This window comes from Berghia stephanieae, chromosome 6 (genome assembly GCF_034508935.2).
Source record: "Berghia stephanieae isolate SIO BIC M18660-M18661 chromosome 6, UCSD_Bste_1.3, whole genome shotgun sequence".
Classification (NCBI taxonomy): domain Eukaryota; kingdom Metazoa; phylum Mollusca; class Gastropoda; order Nudibranchia; family Aeolidiidae; genus Berghia; species Berghia stephanieae.
This window is the reverse complement of record NC_088365.1, coordinates 42,586,287-42,605,567: the sequence shown is the minus strand read 5'-3', so window position 1 is coordinate 42,605,567 and position 19,281 is coordinate 42,586,287. Positions and strand designations below refer to the sequence as shown.

Below are 19,281 nucleotides of genomic sequence, written 5' to 3'. Positions count from 1 at the left end.
TCAAACTTCCAGACGCCACCAAAATTTTAGTGCTTCATAATGCTTACTTTATTTCACCTTGCCATAGGACAAAACCAAAGTTCTCTTTCAAACGTTTATGTCACCTGCTAGGCACAATTTTTAAGCACTAATTCTTATACATGCCTCCAATGGCCGGGTGCTCATTCACGCTTTTTTCTGTAGGGCCAATATGTGAAAAATGCCTATCTCAAGGACAAAAGCAGGGGTTAAAAACTTGCAATCATTGTCATCAATATAGTCACTTGTTTTGCCTGCCTTTGTTTGATTTTTTAAAAACAATGAAACATTATCACTCTGCGACCAATTCCACTAACAGTATTCATTTAGGAATCCAGTTCATTACTTTTGCTTTTTTTCTACAGTCATTTATTATAAGTTATTCATTATTGGGTCATATTTTATCAGTAAAATCCTCTATATATCCTTTCAGCGTCCAGATGACACATACATCCGTCCGTTCATCCAAGACAACAATGACGGTACCTATGATGTTGTTTACACACCAGAGGACCTTGGTGTCTATGATGTCAGCGTCAAGTTCGCCAACCAAGATGTGCCAGGATCACCATTTGACGTCAAGGCCACACCCACTGGTGATGCCAGCAAATGCAAGATTATTGGTGAGTCTTGTACCTTCTATAAAACGCTTAATGATTATTTTTAGAAAATAAAAATGTCTTCTAATTTTAGATTGGGTGTAAAAAGAGATGCAACTTTCTTATTATGAAAAAAAACCCAATTATTTTTGTCTTAACTGGAAAGATAATTTAATAAGAAAATGAGTTGTTTAGTATTTGCTTGTTTAGTAAAAACAACACAATTTCTTTAGTGCAAGCAACATAAAAGCAATTCTCCGTGGCACTTTACAAAAGCAATCAGACTTAAAAGAAAAATTTTACCAATCATTTGACAATATTATGTTTTATTCTACAACATAACATCTCTTTCTCTTTCCAGATGGCGATGACCGCACTGTGCCAGTCAACAAAGAGACAGTAATCACTGTGAATGCTGCCCAGGCTGGAGTTGGAAAGGTGACTTGCCGTATCCGATCTCCCAGCGGTTCTGACATTGATATCGACATCATTGAGAATGGTGATGGCACTTTCAGTATCGCCTTCACCCCTCAATTCCCTGGTGACTACACCATTGAGATCAAGTTTGGTGGAGAGCTCATCCCTGATGGAAACTATCATGTGCAGGTAGGAGAATGTTCATGCATGGCTCATGCTCATTAAAATTTTTCATTTTCCCTGATCTCTGTCTGTTTCCAACCAAGCCATGGAATAAGTCATGGTTGATGCGTGATAGCACCAGAATACTGAATATGTTTGAACATGTTTTGAAGTTCACATTTGCGGTAGAAGGAATCAATATAATAACGCTTATTTTACATGGCTTTGCGATTTGGTCTAACTTATACAATAAATTTCTTAAAAGAAACAGCCAGAGATCGACCCTGCTGACATTGTTTTAACCCTATCTTGTTGAATGAAAATTGTATTTTTAAAAAACTAACCAATCTATCATATCAGAGTAAAATATTTCTACATGGCATTGAAGTCCTGGCAGAAGGCCTCTGTTCTTGTGTATTTATATTCTTGGTCCTTTAGACAAATATGATATGATTTGATAATTAGAATAAACAAATTTGAACCCCCCCCCCCCTCCCCTTTTTTTAAAGAAAAAAAAAAGAAAGGGGGGGGGGGAGGTTACAGAATGCTTGAAAGATTGGAAAGATTTACTTTGATATGATAGGAAAAAAGAAGTGTGATGAATGATTTGAATTCTATATCCCACGTGTGACTGGATGTGATCTCACCATGACCCTTTCAAACCGTTAGTCTGCTATAGCATTGTCAAGTTTTAGGAGGTTTGCATTTAAAAAATTTGTTTTGGTTACTTGATAATTTGGTCAGGTCAATTTCTGTTTCGCCGATTTCCAGTGGTGTCATAAAACTCAACTACACAGCCATGAGTCAGACAGCGTCTCATTTGTCTTTGTAATATTTTCCTCACTCGGTCAGCCCTTCGGCAAGAGTGACGTGACACAATTCTCATTGTTTTGCCAACTAGGATATATTGTTATGTTAATATTGTATTCTGAATGACTCCGTTGTCTAGGATTCATAAATTCTGTCACCAGTTTGTATTGTTTTAAAAAGTTTAATACATTGCTGTTGTCTGGCTGTGCCATATAATGTTGTCTTTTAAAATTCAATTTTACGTGTAGTTTTAGAAATATTTTTTTGCTTTCTTTCTTCTTTTTTTTTTTGGTGGGGGGGGGGGGGGGGGGGGGGGTTCGTTTTTTATATTCTTTTTTTTTCCTATCTTTCACCATTCTCACCCAGCTCTTAACGACAACAAAAACAAAAACAATTTCAAACATTTTAAAAGACGATTTTCTGCCTCATCCTTTTAGTCTATGCTGATCCATGTGGCGCAAGGATTCACCTCTCTCTCTCTCTCTCTCTCTCTCTCTCTCTCTCTCTCTCTCTCTCTCTCTCTCTCTCGCTCCCTCTCTCTCTCACTCTCTCTCTCTCGCTCTCTCTCGCTCTCTCTCTCTCTCTCTCTCTCTCTCTCTCTCTCTCTCCCTCTCTTTCTCTCTTTCCCCCCTCTCTCTCTCCCTTTGCTAATGCAATAATCTGGATATATAAAAACGCTATATCTGAAATATATTTCAGGTGATGAAGACGTAGCAATTGATAACGATGATGATAATAGCAACGATCGGGAGATTAGGTTTAAGTGATTAGATAACCACAACCTTACACAAACACAAAACATTTTTAACCTTCCACTTCCACGATAAAATTTTCTTTGCACCCCTCCCCACTCGACTCCTAGACCCGAATCGTTCAATTGCTTCTTTATCAGATTGAAAAAAATAATTTTACCATCCAACTCTTACGTAGTCAATTTCTGCATTTCCACTTGAGATCTCCTTAAAAGTTAATTAACCCCCCCCCCTTTTTTTTTTTTTTCTTTCTTTCTTTTTTTTTTTTACTTAATACATAGTGTTTACTCTTTGTGTTACATCTTGACTCGGATGTTTTTGGGCGTTTGTGTCTGTGCGAGGTGATGTAATGGTCAGTGTTCCGAACTTGGAGCGTTAACTTGGTTTTTGGAACCTCTCTCTCTCTCTCTCTCTCTCTCTCTCTCTCTCTCTCTCTCTCTCTCTCTCTCTCTCTCACTCTCTCTCTCAATCTCTCACTCTCTCTCTCAATCTCTCTCTCTCTCTCGCTCTCTCTCTCCTCTCGTCTCTCTCTCTCTCTCTCCTCTCCTCTCTCTCTCCTCTCCTCCTCTCTCTCTCTCTCTCTCTCTCTCTCTCTCTCACTCTCTCTCTCTCTCTCTCTCTCTCTCCACTTTCTATCTCTCTCTCTCTCTCCACTTTCTCTCTCTCTCTCTCTCTCTCTCTCTCTCTCTCTCTCTCTCTCTCTCTCTCTCTCTACCTATATGCCGGTTTACCCTGCTGCAAATGAGTCCCCAGGTCTCTTTATGTCTGGTGAAAGTTAAACAGGAACAACCTAATGCTAGTATTAAGCCTCTTAGCTATAATGAAAGATTTATACTTGCTGGTATTAAGCTTCTGAGCAATATTGAGACATTTAAGCTCCTCCTCCTCCTCTTCCTCCTTTACCTTCTCTTCCTCCTCCTTCACATTTTCTTCTTCTTCCTCTTCCTCCTCCTCCTCCTCCTCCTCCTCCTCCTCCTTTGCCTTCTCTTCCTTCTCCTTCCCCTCTCCTCCTCCTCCTCCACCTCCACCTTCTTCCCCCTCTTCCTTCTCCCCTCTCCTCCTCCTTCACCTACTCTTCCTTCTGCCCCCCCCCCCCCCCCCTCCTTCGCTTTCTCCGCCCTCCCTCCTTCAGCTCTTTCTTCCACCCTCCCCCTCCCCCTCTCCTCTCCTCCTCTTCCTCTTCCTTCACACCACCTCTCCTCTCCTCTTCCTCTCTCCTTCTCCTCTCTCTCTCCTCTCTCTCTCTCTCTCTCTCTCTCCCCCCTTCCTTCTCCTCTTCCTCTTCCTTCACATTCTCTCCCCCTTCTCCTCTTCCTTCTTCTCCTCTTCCTTCTCCTTATCCTTCTCCTCTCTCTCTTCCTCATCCAAAGCCTTACAGATGATGAAAATTGACACCATCTTCCCCCTCCACACACACTACACACTGACACACACATCCACACTCACATACACATCCGCAACCCCCTCTCCCCCACCTAAACACGGCACATTCAGTCAATCTTGAAGTTCAACCATGGTTTGTCTAAATTATAGCAATGTAACAACGTTATAAGTTCAATCAACATCAGTAAAGATCCGTAATATCATATCCTCACAAATTTACATTTGCCCCCCCCCCCTCCTCTCCTCTCCCCACACACACCCTCCCACACCCACCTCTGGAAATTGTCACGATGGCATACACCTTCACTCTTCATCACTCACTCATCTCACCATATGATTGGTTCAATTTTTATACATACCTTACTCCACTAAGCATGCGCGCAAAGCCATTTTTGATTGGTTTGCTACTTGTGATGTTTGTGCCGCGAAGAAATTCCTTATCTTCAGGAGACTTGAAACAAAAATTCTAAATGCAGGAACCGATTTAGCTTTGAGCTTAGGAAAGTGTGAACCTCTTGGAAAAAAGGGAGAGAGAGGGGAAAATGAGACAGCGTTTCGTCTATGTCTAACAGTAAAGGCGCCACATTTTTTCGAATTCCTGAATTTTGCTCACTTGAGATTTTCTCGACTTAAAAAAAAAGAAAATTTGAATTACTTTCGTTATTTGGGAGCTTAAACTGATTTTGGGATGTACATGAGATTCTTCTATTTATATTGATATTAACGGATTTGATTAAATCAAAATAAGGTTGGTTTATTGTCTATCTCCTTTCTTATCCAGCTATATAACCTGTCTCTTTACCTACATACATACAACATCAGTACCTAAATCTACTTACACACTATCCTTTCTTCGTGTTTACTGATATTTAAGGTCATTCTATGTGAAATTTTATTGTCTGCCCCCCCCCCCCCCCGCCTTTTTTTTTCTTTCTCATTACCATAAATTCTTATCAATTTTCCCCCACTTTTCTTTTTCTTTTCTTTTCTTCTTAACGACCCAAACGGGAATCAGAGATGTAGTTTCTATTCGTTTCTATTCAATAACAGCAAGATGTCCTGTTATTCCACTAAATATCTAAGAAATTTCCTGACATCATGTATGTTTAAATTTGGAATGAAATCAGTTAAAAATGTAATTTTAATGGAACATGCAATAATTTTTCGTTAAAATTGTTTTAAAACTGCAATGACTCATGTGTACATTTATGAGTCTGATCAACAGGACGCAATTAAGGACCGAATTTAACATTGTCGCAATGGTCGGTATTATGTTGCGCTTTTTAAAAGAGTATTTCCACTCCAATGAGACTATTACAATAGGGATATCAGACCTGTAAATAAGTAAACATAGCCAAGTAATACTATAACGTCATTGAAAGCGTGTATTCATCAGTTTGTGTCTTGTTAAACATCTATCATATTGATTCAGTCCCAGGTGCTCATATTAACAGGTCTGTGTATGTATTGGTTTATGGTGTCTTGTTCAACATTAATTGTATTTGTTCAACTTAGGTTTACTTATTGGGAGGTCTGGTGATCGAAAGTAATTATTCAATGGCTTGTTTTAACATTATTATAATGGACAAATATATACGATGGCAATTGTAATGGTAGTAGATGTATATAGAGCCTTTCTCCTAAGCCTCGAGGCGCTTTTGTAATAAGTAATAAGACATTTAAAATATGCAATATCTTCTGTGTCTCTGGCTGTCTGACCGTCTGGTTGTCTCTCTCTTACTCTCTCTCTCTCTCTCTCTTTCTCTTACTCTCTCTCTCTCTCACTCTCACACACACACACACACACACTCTCAAACAACCCCCAAAACCACACAACGATCCCAAATATTTATTTGAATAAGTGTATGTTTAAACATCTTTTAAAACTGAAAACTGGTAACGAGCCTAATTGACGGAAATGAGGTGTTCCAGGTTTGTGGTCCAAATTTGCCGAATGAACTATCACCAAAACATTTTTAATTAATTTTTTTAGGGGGCGGGGGGGGGGGGGGGGGGGGGGTTAGCAGTTATGAATTTTGGATTTGAGCGTGCAGGATGGTTCATGTGGACTAAAGGATCCTGGGTGGAGACGAGAATTGTATCAAAAACATATTTTGTATTCAATCCTTGCCCTCACTGGGATCTCATAACAGTTTGGGCTATCAGACGTGCTAACAAGTTCACGTCTGTGCAGACCTCACCATTTTTTTTTTCAACAAGTAACAATAACAAAGTCAATTTCAAAATAATATCACTACCATCGTGGTAAAAAACAGATTTCTGTTGATGAAAGGGTCGGAGATTGACAGCCCTAGTAATTGTCTAGTATTAACGTATGCCATGTCTAAAGACACAATTTGGAAGTATGGGTTAAGAGAAAATATGTCTTAACCTTTATTCATTTAAATTTCTTTAAAATGTTTGGCTTTTAGATTAACTCGATATTGAATGTTTTCTGCTGCTGGGAACATTTTATTTCAGTCATTAAAAAAAATTTATTCAAAAGATTTATGAAGCGGGGAAGGAAAAAGAAGAAGATTTATGAAACCATTTTACATGTATTTTCAGACGATTCGCAGTTGTTGAATTTACTGCTGCTGTTATTGTTGCCACTGTGAGTGATGGTGGTTCATGTGGACTCTCTTTTCCTTTGTGATATGGAGTTTATTTCGGAGATAACAGCTCTTACATATTTGACTAAATTGACTTGCAAGTCTCATTGTACAGATTGTGCGAACGGCTGATTCCGTGTCATTTTTCACCGCATGAGGTCTACTGTGAAGTTTGCCTTTTTATTAACCTCCAAAAACGTGCTCTTCTTCTCTAACATCTATTTATTAGATAAAAACGGTATGTTCCATTGCCCAAGGACACAGAAATGCCGAGGCCAAACAAGATTGTGTATCTGTTTCCTCCTCCTTTCTCGTGCTTTTCCGTAATGGTCAGTGGCTTGAAATATTGTAAGGTATTTGCCCAATTTCAATCCAGAACTGCCAACCTCTATGGAATTGCACTTTCGTATCTCCCCCGACCTTGTTTTTATCTTGTTTTGTTTATTTGTTTTTTTCTTTGTGTCACATAATTACATTTATTTGGAGAATTTTTTTTTAATGGAACTGTTCTTAATCTTTAGGAATGGACACCTGTTACTACAATTTTAGTCGCAAATCTATAACGAAACTTTGATTTTAAGTGAATGTTGGCACTTCCGTTAATGCTCTGGAAGTGTTTACTGTTGGTAGACATTGATGCATGTGACAGGTGAGCGGCATACCTTAGTCTGGAGCATCCTTGGGTTAGTAATATGTGTGCGTGTGTGTGTGTGTGTGTGTGTGCGTGTGTGTGTATGTGTGTGTGTGTGTGTGTGTTTAATCATTCTCGAGATGTGTAAATGTATCGTTTGGTCACGGTAAGCGATTTAAATCTTTGTCAGCCCTTTATGTATCATTCAATTAATGGTTGACGCCTACAGGTTTTGACAATAGATTCATTAGCTAGAATTAAAAAAAAAAAAGAAAAAAAAAAGACCATTCGAACGTGATCTTTGTGGTCCATACCGGTTGCTATACAGGAGATAAAAAAATTACCCGTCTCTGATCGTCAAAAACCTCGCAAGGGAGTTCAACTCGTCTCAAATTCCAGAAATGGCAGTGATCTATTTTATTTTTGTTACTTGGTTAATTTAACTGTTGTATAGATGGACGTGTATATTAAATTACTCCACAAAAGCCAAACGACTTCAAGGAATAAAAGCTACCTTCTAGAGAAGTTAAAGGAAGTTAGCTCTTTATGACCTTGCTCGATCGTTACAACACAGCTGTAAATGTCTGACAGCCAAATTAATGGAGAATTTTTGTTGGGTCTGATTATGAGTGCACCTTTGAAACTAAGGTACTTTCGGCTGATGCACGCTTTTTGCACCGGCTGCTTTTTCCGAGTCCACAGTTGGTGCACTTGATAAACCGTTTTATCTATGTATTATTCACCTCTAATGGAAAAATCAGGCACGGGCGGCGACGGTGAATGAGATGCATGTCGAAAGTAAAGGTAGTTGAGTGATGGAGATAATAATATACAGTTTAAGATTTGACAGGCTCCTGTAGTGGACGAGCTGCACTGATTCTCTGCTATTCTTTAATCTTTCAAATAATGTGAAGAACGTTTCTGTCTCGGCCCATCTATTCTATATATATATAAATCGTTTTTCCCCCTTTTGTGTGATGGCCGCCGTGACATTTAACTCAGTCAAACGCGAACTGTTGCAATTTGAACTCTTTACTATTTGTTTATCAAAAATTCTGAAGAAGTTTGTATGAAAGGTGCCAGACAAAGCAAGAAAGAATAATACAAGAGAAAAAAATATCCCAAAATATCAGTTTACCTTGACTGGGGATCGAACCTCAGACCTGATTACCGGTCAGATGTGTTACAACAAATGTTCCCAGCAGCAGACTTATTTTTCTGGGATGTTTTTTCTTTCTTGTATTTTACTTTCCTGCGTGGTCCGGGACCTTTTATACACTCTTGTTCAGATCTTTATCTTACACTGGTGCTTACTGCCTGGTTCCTTAATTTGTTATTTTTCAAAAATCCACGCTTTACGTGTTTCGGAGTCCGTTTGTGATATTTTAAGAACACATTAGTTTCTATGACCAATACTAACTGGCAAGTGACATTGTCATCTTTGGTTAATCCTCTGTTCGTTTTGGTTAATCAGTTTTAGAAAAGCGTGTCTTGCTTGACAGGGCTTCTAGATTTCATTATGCTCTTTAAATTCCGTAATCGTTGTTTATTCTTCATTTTATATGCAGTCACTGAAGTCGTTCACTTTCAATATCTATCTATCTATCTATCTATCTATCTATCTATCTATCTATCGATCGATCTATCGATCTATCGATCTATCAATCTATCAATCTATCGATCTATCAATCTATCAATCTATCTATCTATCTATCTATCTATCTATCTATCTATCTATCTATCTATCTATCTATCTATCTGCCTGTCTGTCTTTCTTTCTGTCTGTTTATCTGTCGTGTCTGACTGCCTGCATCCCCTTTAATTATTGTTGACAGTGTTATTTCAATAATAATATTAGTGAGTGATAGAGATTATATTATGCCGTTGATAACAGTATTTCCAGCTTTATAGTTATTCCTTATCATTTTACATACCTACCATAAGCGCCATCCGCCTGGACTCAGCCACTGTACATCTTCCATCTACCCGTTATCAGTATCTGAACCGTCAGTTATCGGGATTCATCAACTCCGATGAAAACACTTGCCCACTTTCAGTCATTTTCTCACACGAGTTCTGGTTTTGCAGTTTTTGGTTTCGCCATTTTGGGGAAATATTCCCTTACCATCTGATTCACTTTAAACATTGTTACCATGCATTCTTGGAGATTATGTAAAATTCATACTTCGCGGGTGGTTGGATGGGAGCATCACCCTTGAATCATATACCTATGATGTTCGCATGGGTATACGATCCGATAGTGATGTCGTTTCTTCTTCTCTTTACTAGCCTATTCTGCTTCTTTGGTTTGTGATTGTATTTTTGACAGGGGATATTTTTTTTTTCTGTAAATCTTCTGCCTGTTTGTTCTTGGTTATTTATAATTTAGCTTATGATATCTTTAGGTTATGATTTTGATTTACATTTGTACTATTTTTGTTAGATTGCTTGTTTTTTTGTTTCAGCGGTCTCTCATATAACCTCAATTGTGTTGGAAGAGACCTAAAGCAACAAACAAAAAAAAAAAAACAAAAAAAAAAAAATTCATACTTCGAAGATATTATATCATCTAACATTAGTCTGAGCATGATTTTGTACCCCCCCCCCCCCCCCTCCTACCGCATTAGATACCATGAAACTGATTATTAAAATATGGACGTACACCCTAACATGATATTTTAAATAAAGCAAATATAAACACAAAATATACACTCTTTGGACTTAGGTCTTCCCTTTCTCTGTGCCCTGTCTTTGGACTCTCGCCTTCCATGTCCCTTTCCCCAGTCTTTGGACTTGGGTCTTTAGGTCTTTCTTTTCTCTGTACCCTGTCTTTGTACTCTCGCCTTCCATGTCCCTTTCCCAGTCTTTTGACTTTGGTCTTTAGGTCTTCCTTTTCTCTGTACCCTGTCTTTGGACTCTCGTCTTCCATGTCACTTTCCCAGTCTTTTGACTTGGGTCTTTAGGTCTTCCTTTTCTCTGTACCCTGTCTTTGTACTCTCGCCTTCCATGTCCCTTTCCCAGTCTTTTGACTTGGGTCCTTAGGTCTTCTTTTTCTCTGTGCCCTGTCTTTTCCCCTCCTCTTTGGACTTAGGTCTTCCTTTTCTCTGAACCATGTCTTTGGAATCTCATCTTCGAATTCCCGCAGAAACTACAAGGGATGATCGGTATATGTAGACATGAATATGTCATTATTCCATCCGCCCACCAAATCTTTCTTTAAGACCATTTTAAGGAAGCAACTTCACAAACATTCCAACCTGTCCGATCACCCCCCCCCCCCTCCCCCATACCACCGTTTCCCCCCTCCCCGCCTCTGCCCACCTTCATCCTTCTTATTGTTCCTCTCCCATTAATTCTCAACCTCCGGACGCAGTGCGAAGTGCACTTAAAACCCCGCCACGTTGACCATTATCACGTTCTTCTATACCTGCAACTCTACCTTCTTGTCAGCTTTCGTGAATACAAACTATACACATCTTTTCCATTAAAAATAATGTATACAAAAAAGGAAATTTTATGAAAAGGGTAGTGTTTCTATTTCAGCAAAAGAAAAAAAAGGATAGGGGGAAATACCTTTATGAGATGGCTTACCTACATGTGCGTTTTTGTTTTACCTATAAATACATATTCGTCCATACTATAAATAGATAATTTCTAAATACAAGACTGGGAATGTATAATGGATAAAGTCTTGAAGAATTGGTCCGCGGAGGTTAATGTGATGATAATGTATTATTTTGCAAGGAAACACACACACACCGAGAAATATAGAGTGAGTGAGTGAGTGAGTGAGTGAGTGAGTGATCCAGGAAGGAATGGGGGAATTAAGTATTTTTGTTGTTATTGTCCATTTTGATGTTGTTGTTTTTGTTGTTGTTGTTGTTGTTGTTGTTGTTGTTGTTGTTGTTGTTGTTGTCGGTATTGCTTTTGTTGTTGTTTTTCCTGGTGATGATGATGGTAGTAGAGGTGGTTGTGGTGATGTTGGTGATGATGATCATCATGATAAACGAGTGGTAAATATTCACAGCTAATTTTCATCACAGATCAGGTAGTCAATGTTGTGATTTTTTGGTATACACGGCATCCAGAATATTTGCCGTCTATTTTGTAGCCGTGTTGTTTGCCACCGCCATCAATCTCCCGTTGACTTAGAATGGAAATGATTAGATCTACTATTCACTACCGCTGAAGATGGACTATATCAGATAATAATGGGTTTTGAGTTATAATATCACTCTTGACCAAAACAAACTTGTAAATTAGCGGCTCTAATGCCTTCTAAGTTGTTTTAAATTTTGTTATTTAAAAAAAAATTATTTTGTATTAATTTTTTTTTTATCCTTGGTGGGTTGGGGGGGGGGGGGGGGTTGAGTAGGTTTTCAAAATGGAGATAAAGTAATATTCCCCCCCCCCCCCAACCTTTAAACATTTTTTAAAAGGGGGGAATATTAGAGTTGTCACTTTTACCATCTTGATATAATATAATATGCGCTCTTGGCGCAAGCTTTCATTTCTCAACCGATTTGGTTTTATCAAAGGTGCTCTTAATGCTCTGTAATTGGTAGCTAAAAATTCGCAATTCAAAGATTATTTTTTTTTAGTTATATCAATCTAGCCTTGATATATATGTAATATATATATATATATATATATATATATATATATATATATATATATATATATATATATATATATATATATATATATATACACACACACTACTACGACTACTACTTCTACTACTACTACTACCACTACTACTACTACTACTACTACTACTACTACTACTACTACTACTACTACTACTACTACTACTACTACTACTACTACTACCACTACTACTACTACCACTATTACTGTTCATGATGATGATGATGATGATGATGATGATGATGATGATGATGATGATGATAATGATATAGCGGTAAAAATAATGGTTGTGTTTCGCCATGATAATATAGTGTTTTTCACTCCATGTTTTCTTCTCCGTCCATACCTGTAGTGTTGTTATTGAGTTAGATTTATTCAAGCACCAGCTGCCGACACTTATCATAGAATCTGGATCGTAGTCTCTCAATGAGGGCTTGTTCTCTGTTCATATTAAAACGTCTCCACCTCTCACCCCAGTTCAACATGTTTCATACCCATCAAGCATTTTCAAACTTATTACAATGCATTACCTTTTATTTAAAAATTTCCACGTATGTATCAGTATTAAATAAAAAACAGATTTGATGGATTTCGTTTCATCTTTATTTCTTTGTTAAAATGAACCGTTTGTTATTTTTTAAAATATTTCTTTTGTGTGTGTGTGTGTGGGTGGGGGGGGGGGGGTCTGTGTGTTTTTAACTGTTTAAAGGTATTTCACTTCCGTGCCAATTGTTTTCAGAACACTTTTTAAAATAATCTTCTTTATTCTTTAAATAAAGATGAAATGAATGAAAGGGGAGATGTGTTGGGGGGGGGGGGGGGGGGGGAGAAATAATGCAATATTTATTTTTATACATAGACTCAAACCATTCGTAGATGACAGGACTGAATGTAATATGGACATTATAGCGGATAAATGTGGCTCAAGCACATCGAAAATTAAGTAGAAAAACAAAACAAAACAAAACAAAAACACCAAAAAAAAACGTTTCGGCCTCAGGATCGACTTTCATGCTAGTGTATTTGTATGAACTTTGTTTTAAATGTCAAAAAAAATAAAAAAATAACTTGGTTCGGAGATACGGTGAAACATACAGTAACAGTCACGAGTTACCGACTAAACGTCGGACCGAAAGTTTGCGTGCTCTTCGACTGAGCTATCAAGTCTTCCGTGGATAATGATTAATCACCATTTAGATGTGGCCTCTGCTGTTTTCCATACCAGAGGCTAATAACTGGATGGGAACTGATCACGACAACATCGTCGTTATCCCCTTGTTTTGATCTCATTCATTAACACAGTTTTACTCACGACTGCCACCGATAGCCTCATTCGCGCCGATTTGAAGATGAGAGATTACTTTTGACAAGTCGAGCGGCAACCTGCTGCTCCAAGAATGCCGATAATTTCTCCTCTTACCGCATTAGATTTTGTTGGTGGAATTTATTGAGTGCACAAGCCGCTTGCTCTCTCTCTCTCTCTCTCTCTCTCTCTCTCTCTCTCTCTCTCTCTCTCTCTGGTATTTCACGGGGATCTCAATTGTGCTTAGGAATGATTGTTAATTGACCCTTTCTGATTTAATTTCATAAAGTAACAGGCCCTTGTGGCACCAAGTTTAGTGTCCAATAAAAATAACATTAAAAACATGCAGATTTCTGTAATGGGTCAAGATAGAACCACGACAATACCTCGTTGACAAGATCTCTTGGAATTGTTCATGTTTGCCAAGATGTTGAGTATCAATGTAGGACAATACACAAGGCAATTCGACATGCGTAGGCTGTGTTTTGTCTTTCCTTGAGCGCTATTACGTTCAATTTACGCGTAGTAGGGTAGTTTTCAGGCAATTCATATTTTCGAATCAACGGATTCTTTAACGAAATAATCAATAAGAGATGGGCTATAGCCCAACCCCTAACCCTACCTCAAAACGAAACTTACCTGAAACGAAGATTAACCTAGAATATGTTGAATCCATAGAGCGTTTATACATTTTTCCACAATAATATTCGAAAACCCGAAAGGTTTTATACCACTAGGCACAAAAAGCGTATCGTGAAAATTTCCTATTGCTCTCTCAAATTTTGGACCACATCGTTTAAAGTTGACTGCAAAAAAACTTATCTATTGCCAAATATGCACTGCAACGTTTGAGATTTGCGTTTTCATTGCAACCGATGTGGCGTGAAAAAACAAAAACCTAGACTTTAAAAAAATTATTGTTGGAAATTTGTGAACTCATTCACATCCTCGTTCCGAATTCCATCCAGTTTTCACGCACATCTAGGATTTTCGTTGAACTGTTTAGCTGTCATATTGTTCCTACCATTCTGTTACCCAATCAGTTAGGCTTTTGAAATTTGGTATTGGGCTTTGACCATGGTTGGATTTTAGTTTTGTTTCAATTTAGTTAACCTTTCTTATTGATTGAGTTACAGCATTTCACAGGTTGCGCTTTTTGTTGTGCAACAGTGTATTTTAATCTCGCACCTGCTTCTCTTTTTAGAGGTGGACAAATTTTGAATGGCTTCTTGTATTACATTGGTGTTATTGTCCATGAAATATGAATCTAGTTTTTATAGATTTCCTGGCGTACATGATGTGGTTTCACGGAGGCCATTTACGAATCGGAATTTCCCAGGGAGGCTTTTAATTGACCCGAGCTATTAGATGATTAGGCTTATATAGCCGCTTCAGTTACCCCCCCCCTCCCCCATCTCTCTCTCTCTCTCTCTCTCTCTCTCTCTCTCTCTCTCTCTTCTCTTATATATATATATATATATATATATATATATATATATATATATATATATATATATATATATATATATATATAAAATCTCCATCTCTCCTATTTTCCTCCTGCCGTTAGATAAATCAGACATATTCTACGCGTTTTACTTCAAACGTCCATTTATATGTTGGTTACAACTTATCACTATATTTCCTGTCAGAACTCGTGAGCATTATTTGATCGTGTTGTATCACTCTGACCCGCCCCTGTTGCTTTCTTTGTTTTCTTAACTTGAATTTATTTTGGTATCTTACGGATTGTATTGTTATTGTTATGAATTTATTTTTGCACCTTTTTGTATGTTTTCTTCCGGTGTGGAACCCATTTAATAATATGTGTGTATGTCGTATACCGAGAATTGATTTAATAAGTTGGCAATTGCTTTGTGTTTTACATCAGAGATATACACGTCTGTCGAAATAATGGGACTTACAGATCTTGGGCAACCTCCAAAAATGTTACCATTTATTATGTTAAGATATGCATGATATTTTGCAATATCTAATTGCAATTTTACACACATGAGTTAAAATAGTGTTATAAATTTTAATTCTTACAACGTGCAGGGCCATCTGTTTTAGTTGACAAACGTGTATTCGTGTTGTAAATGAGGGCTAACAAATGTCCACATGAATACAATCAAAGTTTGTCAAATGCAATGCAATATTTTTATTTCACTGTTTTATGATAAAACACCGTTGTATTAGCTGGTTTGATAAGTGACCCGGCGCTTTTATGCGGTATTTTATTGGGGTTGATCAGACGCATACAATGACATTTATAATCTAGACGACGAAATTTAGCTGTGTTGATCTTGATGTTTTTAAGAAGAATAAAGGTTTTTTTCATATGTTTTTTTTTTTTGTGTGTGTGTTCTTTTGTGTTTTTTTTTTAAGAAAGAAAAAAAAAAAAACCAAACCCTCAGACCTCATGCTCTTTGATTCAATTTTCTGCGTCTGATCAGCTCCAGACACAACACCTCATTGAGGATGTGAGTGGCAAATGAAACATGCATGCCTGGTTTTGATTTTGTGATTTGTGTTGCATGTCCTATTGTTCTAACCGTGCATTGTCTCTGTTTTCCTCCCATGTCCCTGTTTCCTTGGATGCCACCCCTAACACTCTACCTTTCCCGCCACCTTCCGTTGTTGTAGGCTGTGGAAGAAGCAGAATATCAGGAATACCTGGATAGTCTTCAGGAACCGGTAAGTCTGTTATGTCGTACTTTGGCAAAACACGTATTTAAAATTTTGGCCTGAAAACTCGTCCTTCAAATATCGATTAAAATAACACCCCATTTTGGCAAACAGTCTCAGACCTGGGACTACCCAAAGTCATTTTAATCGATCGATATTTGAAGGGGGAGTTTTCTGGCCAAATTGTTAAATACGCGTTTTTCCAGAGTACCTTGTTGTTGCCCTTAATGTATAGAAGTGCCTAATCAAACTCTGGATGCAATTTTAGGCCTTGGACGATTTGCCCAAATTTTGCAAGTGGTTAGGAGGTTAAATCAATTTGTTGAATTAAAAAAACAAAAAAAAAACACACCAAAAAAGCCCACACACACACACACACACACACACACACACACACACACACAACCCTACCCCGCAATAAGACAAACAAACAAACAAAACAAAACAACAACTACAATGTTTTTGTAATTTCATTTCAAGTTTCGGTAACAAAAGTTGCCTAAAATGAATTATGAAAAGATTAAATGTTAGAAACATTTTTGGACAGGTTAATCATGAATAAGTGTGAATGGTCCAATTGGTGAATAAAAAAAAAAAGATAAAACAACATCACTCACTTATAAATTGAATTTTTGCTTTTAATGCAAGATACACTCCATTAAAATGGTTTTTAAAAACGTTTTCAAGTGCTTTGAGCTGCTCTCTAGACATTCGCCAGTGTATGTTCTTAAGTGTTGGAAGTCATCATAATTTTCGAAGATATTTTTATTTTCCATGACATATACGGAAAATACAGTCGTGTGTGTGTGTGTGTGTGTGTGTGTGTGTGTGTGTGTGTGTGCGTGTTTCCTTTTTTTTTTAATGAACACCCATATGAATAATTACACTCAGATATGGCTTTGTTATATACAGTGCAACCTCTGTTTCGATACAAAAAAAGAAAAATATTAAAGCAAGTTTTCTCTTTGAATCAAATTATTGTGATCGTCCAAAAGGCACACAAAGGCGTCTGACATCCAACTCTACCCTGCTCCATTCCGGAATGGACGACTGGCATGTTGAGGTCAACAAACTTTGTGTGGGGGTGTGTGTGTGTGTGTGTGTGTGTGTGCGCGCGCGCGCGTGTGTGTGTGTCTATGTGTGTATGTTTTATCTTGAAAATTAAATATAGCCAAATTGTACAGAAAGTGCAAAGTTGTGGCGATATTCCAAGTCTGTGACTATAGTATGCACATGAAGTGATTTGTACGGGTTGAGATCCAAATCTATTTTCGTGTGATCTGTTTTAATTGAATCAATGTAGCATCGTGAACCCTCCAGATCAGATGTTGAATTAAAGTGGGACATCTTCAAAACAGCCTTCAATGAAATTCCTATCCCAAGAGTTTCCAGGTTTTCCCAGCCAGTTCTGAAAGCATGTCCGCCTGCCATTGATTGATAACATTATTTGTGGCACTTATTGTATTTTCTTTGGATGATGATGATGATGATGATGATGATGATGATGATGATGATGATGATGATGATGATGATGATGATGATGATGATGCATATAAGGCATTGATTAATCTTTTAACCACCAAAATCTTGAGGCATAACGACCACAGTTTAACCTTTTCATTTCATTCAATTTCTTTCTTGTTTTCAATACCTGTGATACACCGAAACATTTTTTTTTTCTGGCGGTTTATATTGATAACGTATCTGCAAGCGAGTTCGTTTAAAATTTCCAAGTTTTTCTCTCTCGGGCCTTTTTTTTTTTTTAAAAAATTTGGAAGGACAATAGGAAGTTGGGGGGGGGGGGGAGTGTATTATATGACCATAGGGACTATTATATTTTGTTTATAAGTGGATAAAAGATAAATTACTTTTCTCTTTCCCATGGGGGGGGGGGGGGGGGGGGGGCAAATAGATTTCTCAGATGATGTCAGGTATTTTAGTATCCCTACAGAGGCAGATAGATTTAACCATCATGCCGTGTGCTTCACACTCGATTTTAATCTGATCATCGGAAAGACCAGGGAGAAAAGGAAACAGTTTTAAGATAATACCAATTCAGAAAAAGAAGCAAAATTCTGGAATGCGAAGAGATAGTGGCAAATAACATACAGGAGAGTAACCGTAGGGGTGTTGAAGGTAAAAAGAAAATAAATTATGATTCCACAAGGCATTAGCAACACAAGATAAAAATGGAAGTCGAAACTAGCGATAGAGAGGTAGGGTATACAAAACAAACGGTTATCAGTATCGCGTTTCACAATACTCTTTTATTTTGGATTCCGCTATTTTTTGTGTAGCAATTATTGACAGTAAAGTTGTTGTTTTTTGGGGTTTTTTTTTTGGGTTTTTGTTTTTTGTTTTTTGCCTCGTTTGCAAAGAACATTATTAAATTCATGAACAGAGATAAAATTAATGAAAGTTTAGAAAACCTGACACCGTTGGTTTATCGGATTTCGTCTGGGGTGAATTGCTGACACGTGCAAATTACCCCACGGTATTTTGGGTCCAATAATAATTTAGAGATAAAGAGGAGCAGAGATACGTGATATCAGAATAAAATGAATACGTGTGCATTTAAAGAGAGAGAAAAAACAACCATAAATAAATGAATGAATGAATGAATGAATGAATGAATGAATAAATAAATAAATAAATAAATAAATAAATAAATAAATAAATAGATAAACAAATAAACAAACCAAAAAAACATTTTTCTGGATGGGTCTTGAACCCAGTCAATAATGAGAGACTGGGTCTTGAGGGAGACAACAAATGATTTCCAAATTTTGATTTACAAAATAAAAGAAGAGAAAGAAAAAAACAACAAATCAACAGGAAAGGGGTTTTATATCAGAAAGGAATTATCTAAATAAAAATTGAATACAAGAGCCACCCTATGAAGTAATTACACAAAATCCACATAGAAATAAATAAAGAATGTTTCTTTTTCAATGTTTCAAATTCTTCCGTATCTAACATCACCTCTGGCTTATTTTGTCTTCCATTTTTATTGCATCTATCGTGATAGCAAACATTCAATTTATAAATTATTTGTCATTGATCATATTTTTTAATAGTTATGCCACTTTTGTTTTCCCTCGTTCAAAAGAACTGAAATGTTTTCACACTTTTCGTGAAAAACGATAAGGTAATAAACTCATGGTTTTTGATACTAAGAAATATAACGAATGAATAATATGAAATGAAAATTTAGTTCATGGTCTCGTGGGTTAGATAAAGCACTGTGATGCGCATT

At 37.3% G+C, this 19,281-nt stretch overlaps 1 protein-coding gene across 5 annotated transcripts in view; it reads left to right on the top strand.

Annotated features, from left to right (window-relative positions):
- LOC144975048 (filamin-A-like) overlaps nucleotides 1-19,281 on the top strand; it is a 138,444-nt gene that overhangs the window by 99,118 nt on the left and 20,045 nt on the right. For 3 of the 5 annotated variants that reach the window (XM_078918726.1, XM_078918725.1, XM_078918728.1), the window contains 2 exons: nucleotides 452-641; nucleotides 979-1,223. In XM_078918726.1, the coding sequence (XP_078774852.1) occupies nucleotides 452-641; nucleotides 979-1,223 (435 nt within the window). Of the gene's footprint in view, nucleotides 1-451; nucleotides 642-978; nucleotides 1,224-15,983; nucleotides 16,035-19,281 lie in introns of all 5 variants that reach the window. The other 2 variants (XM_078918724.1, XM_078918727.1) reach the window with 1 other exon arrangement.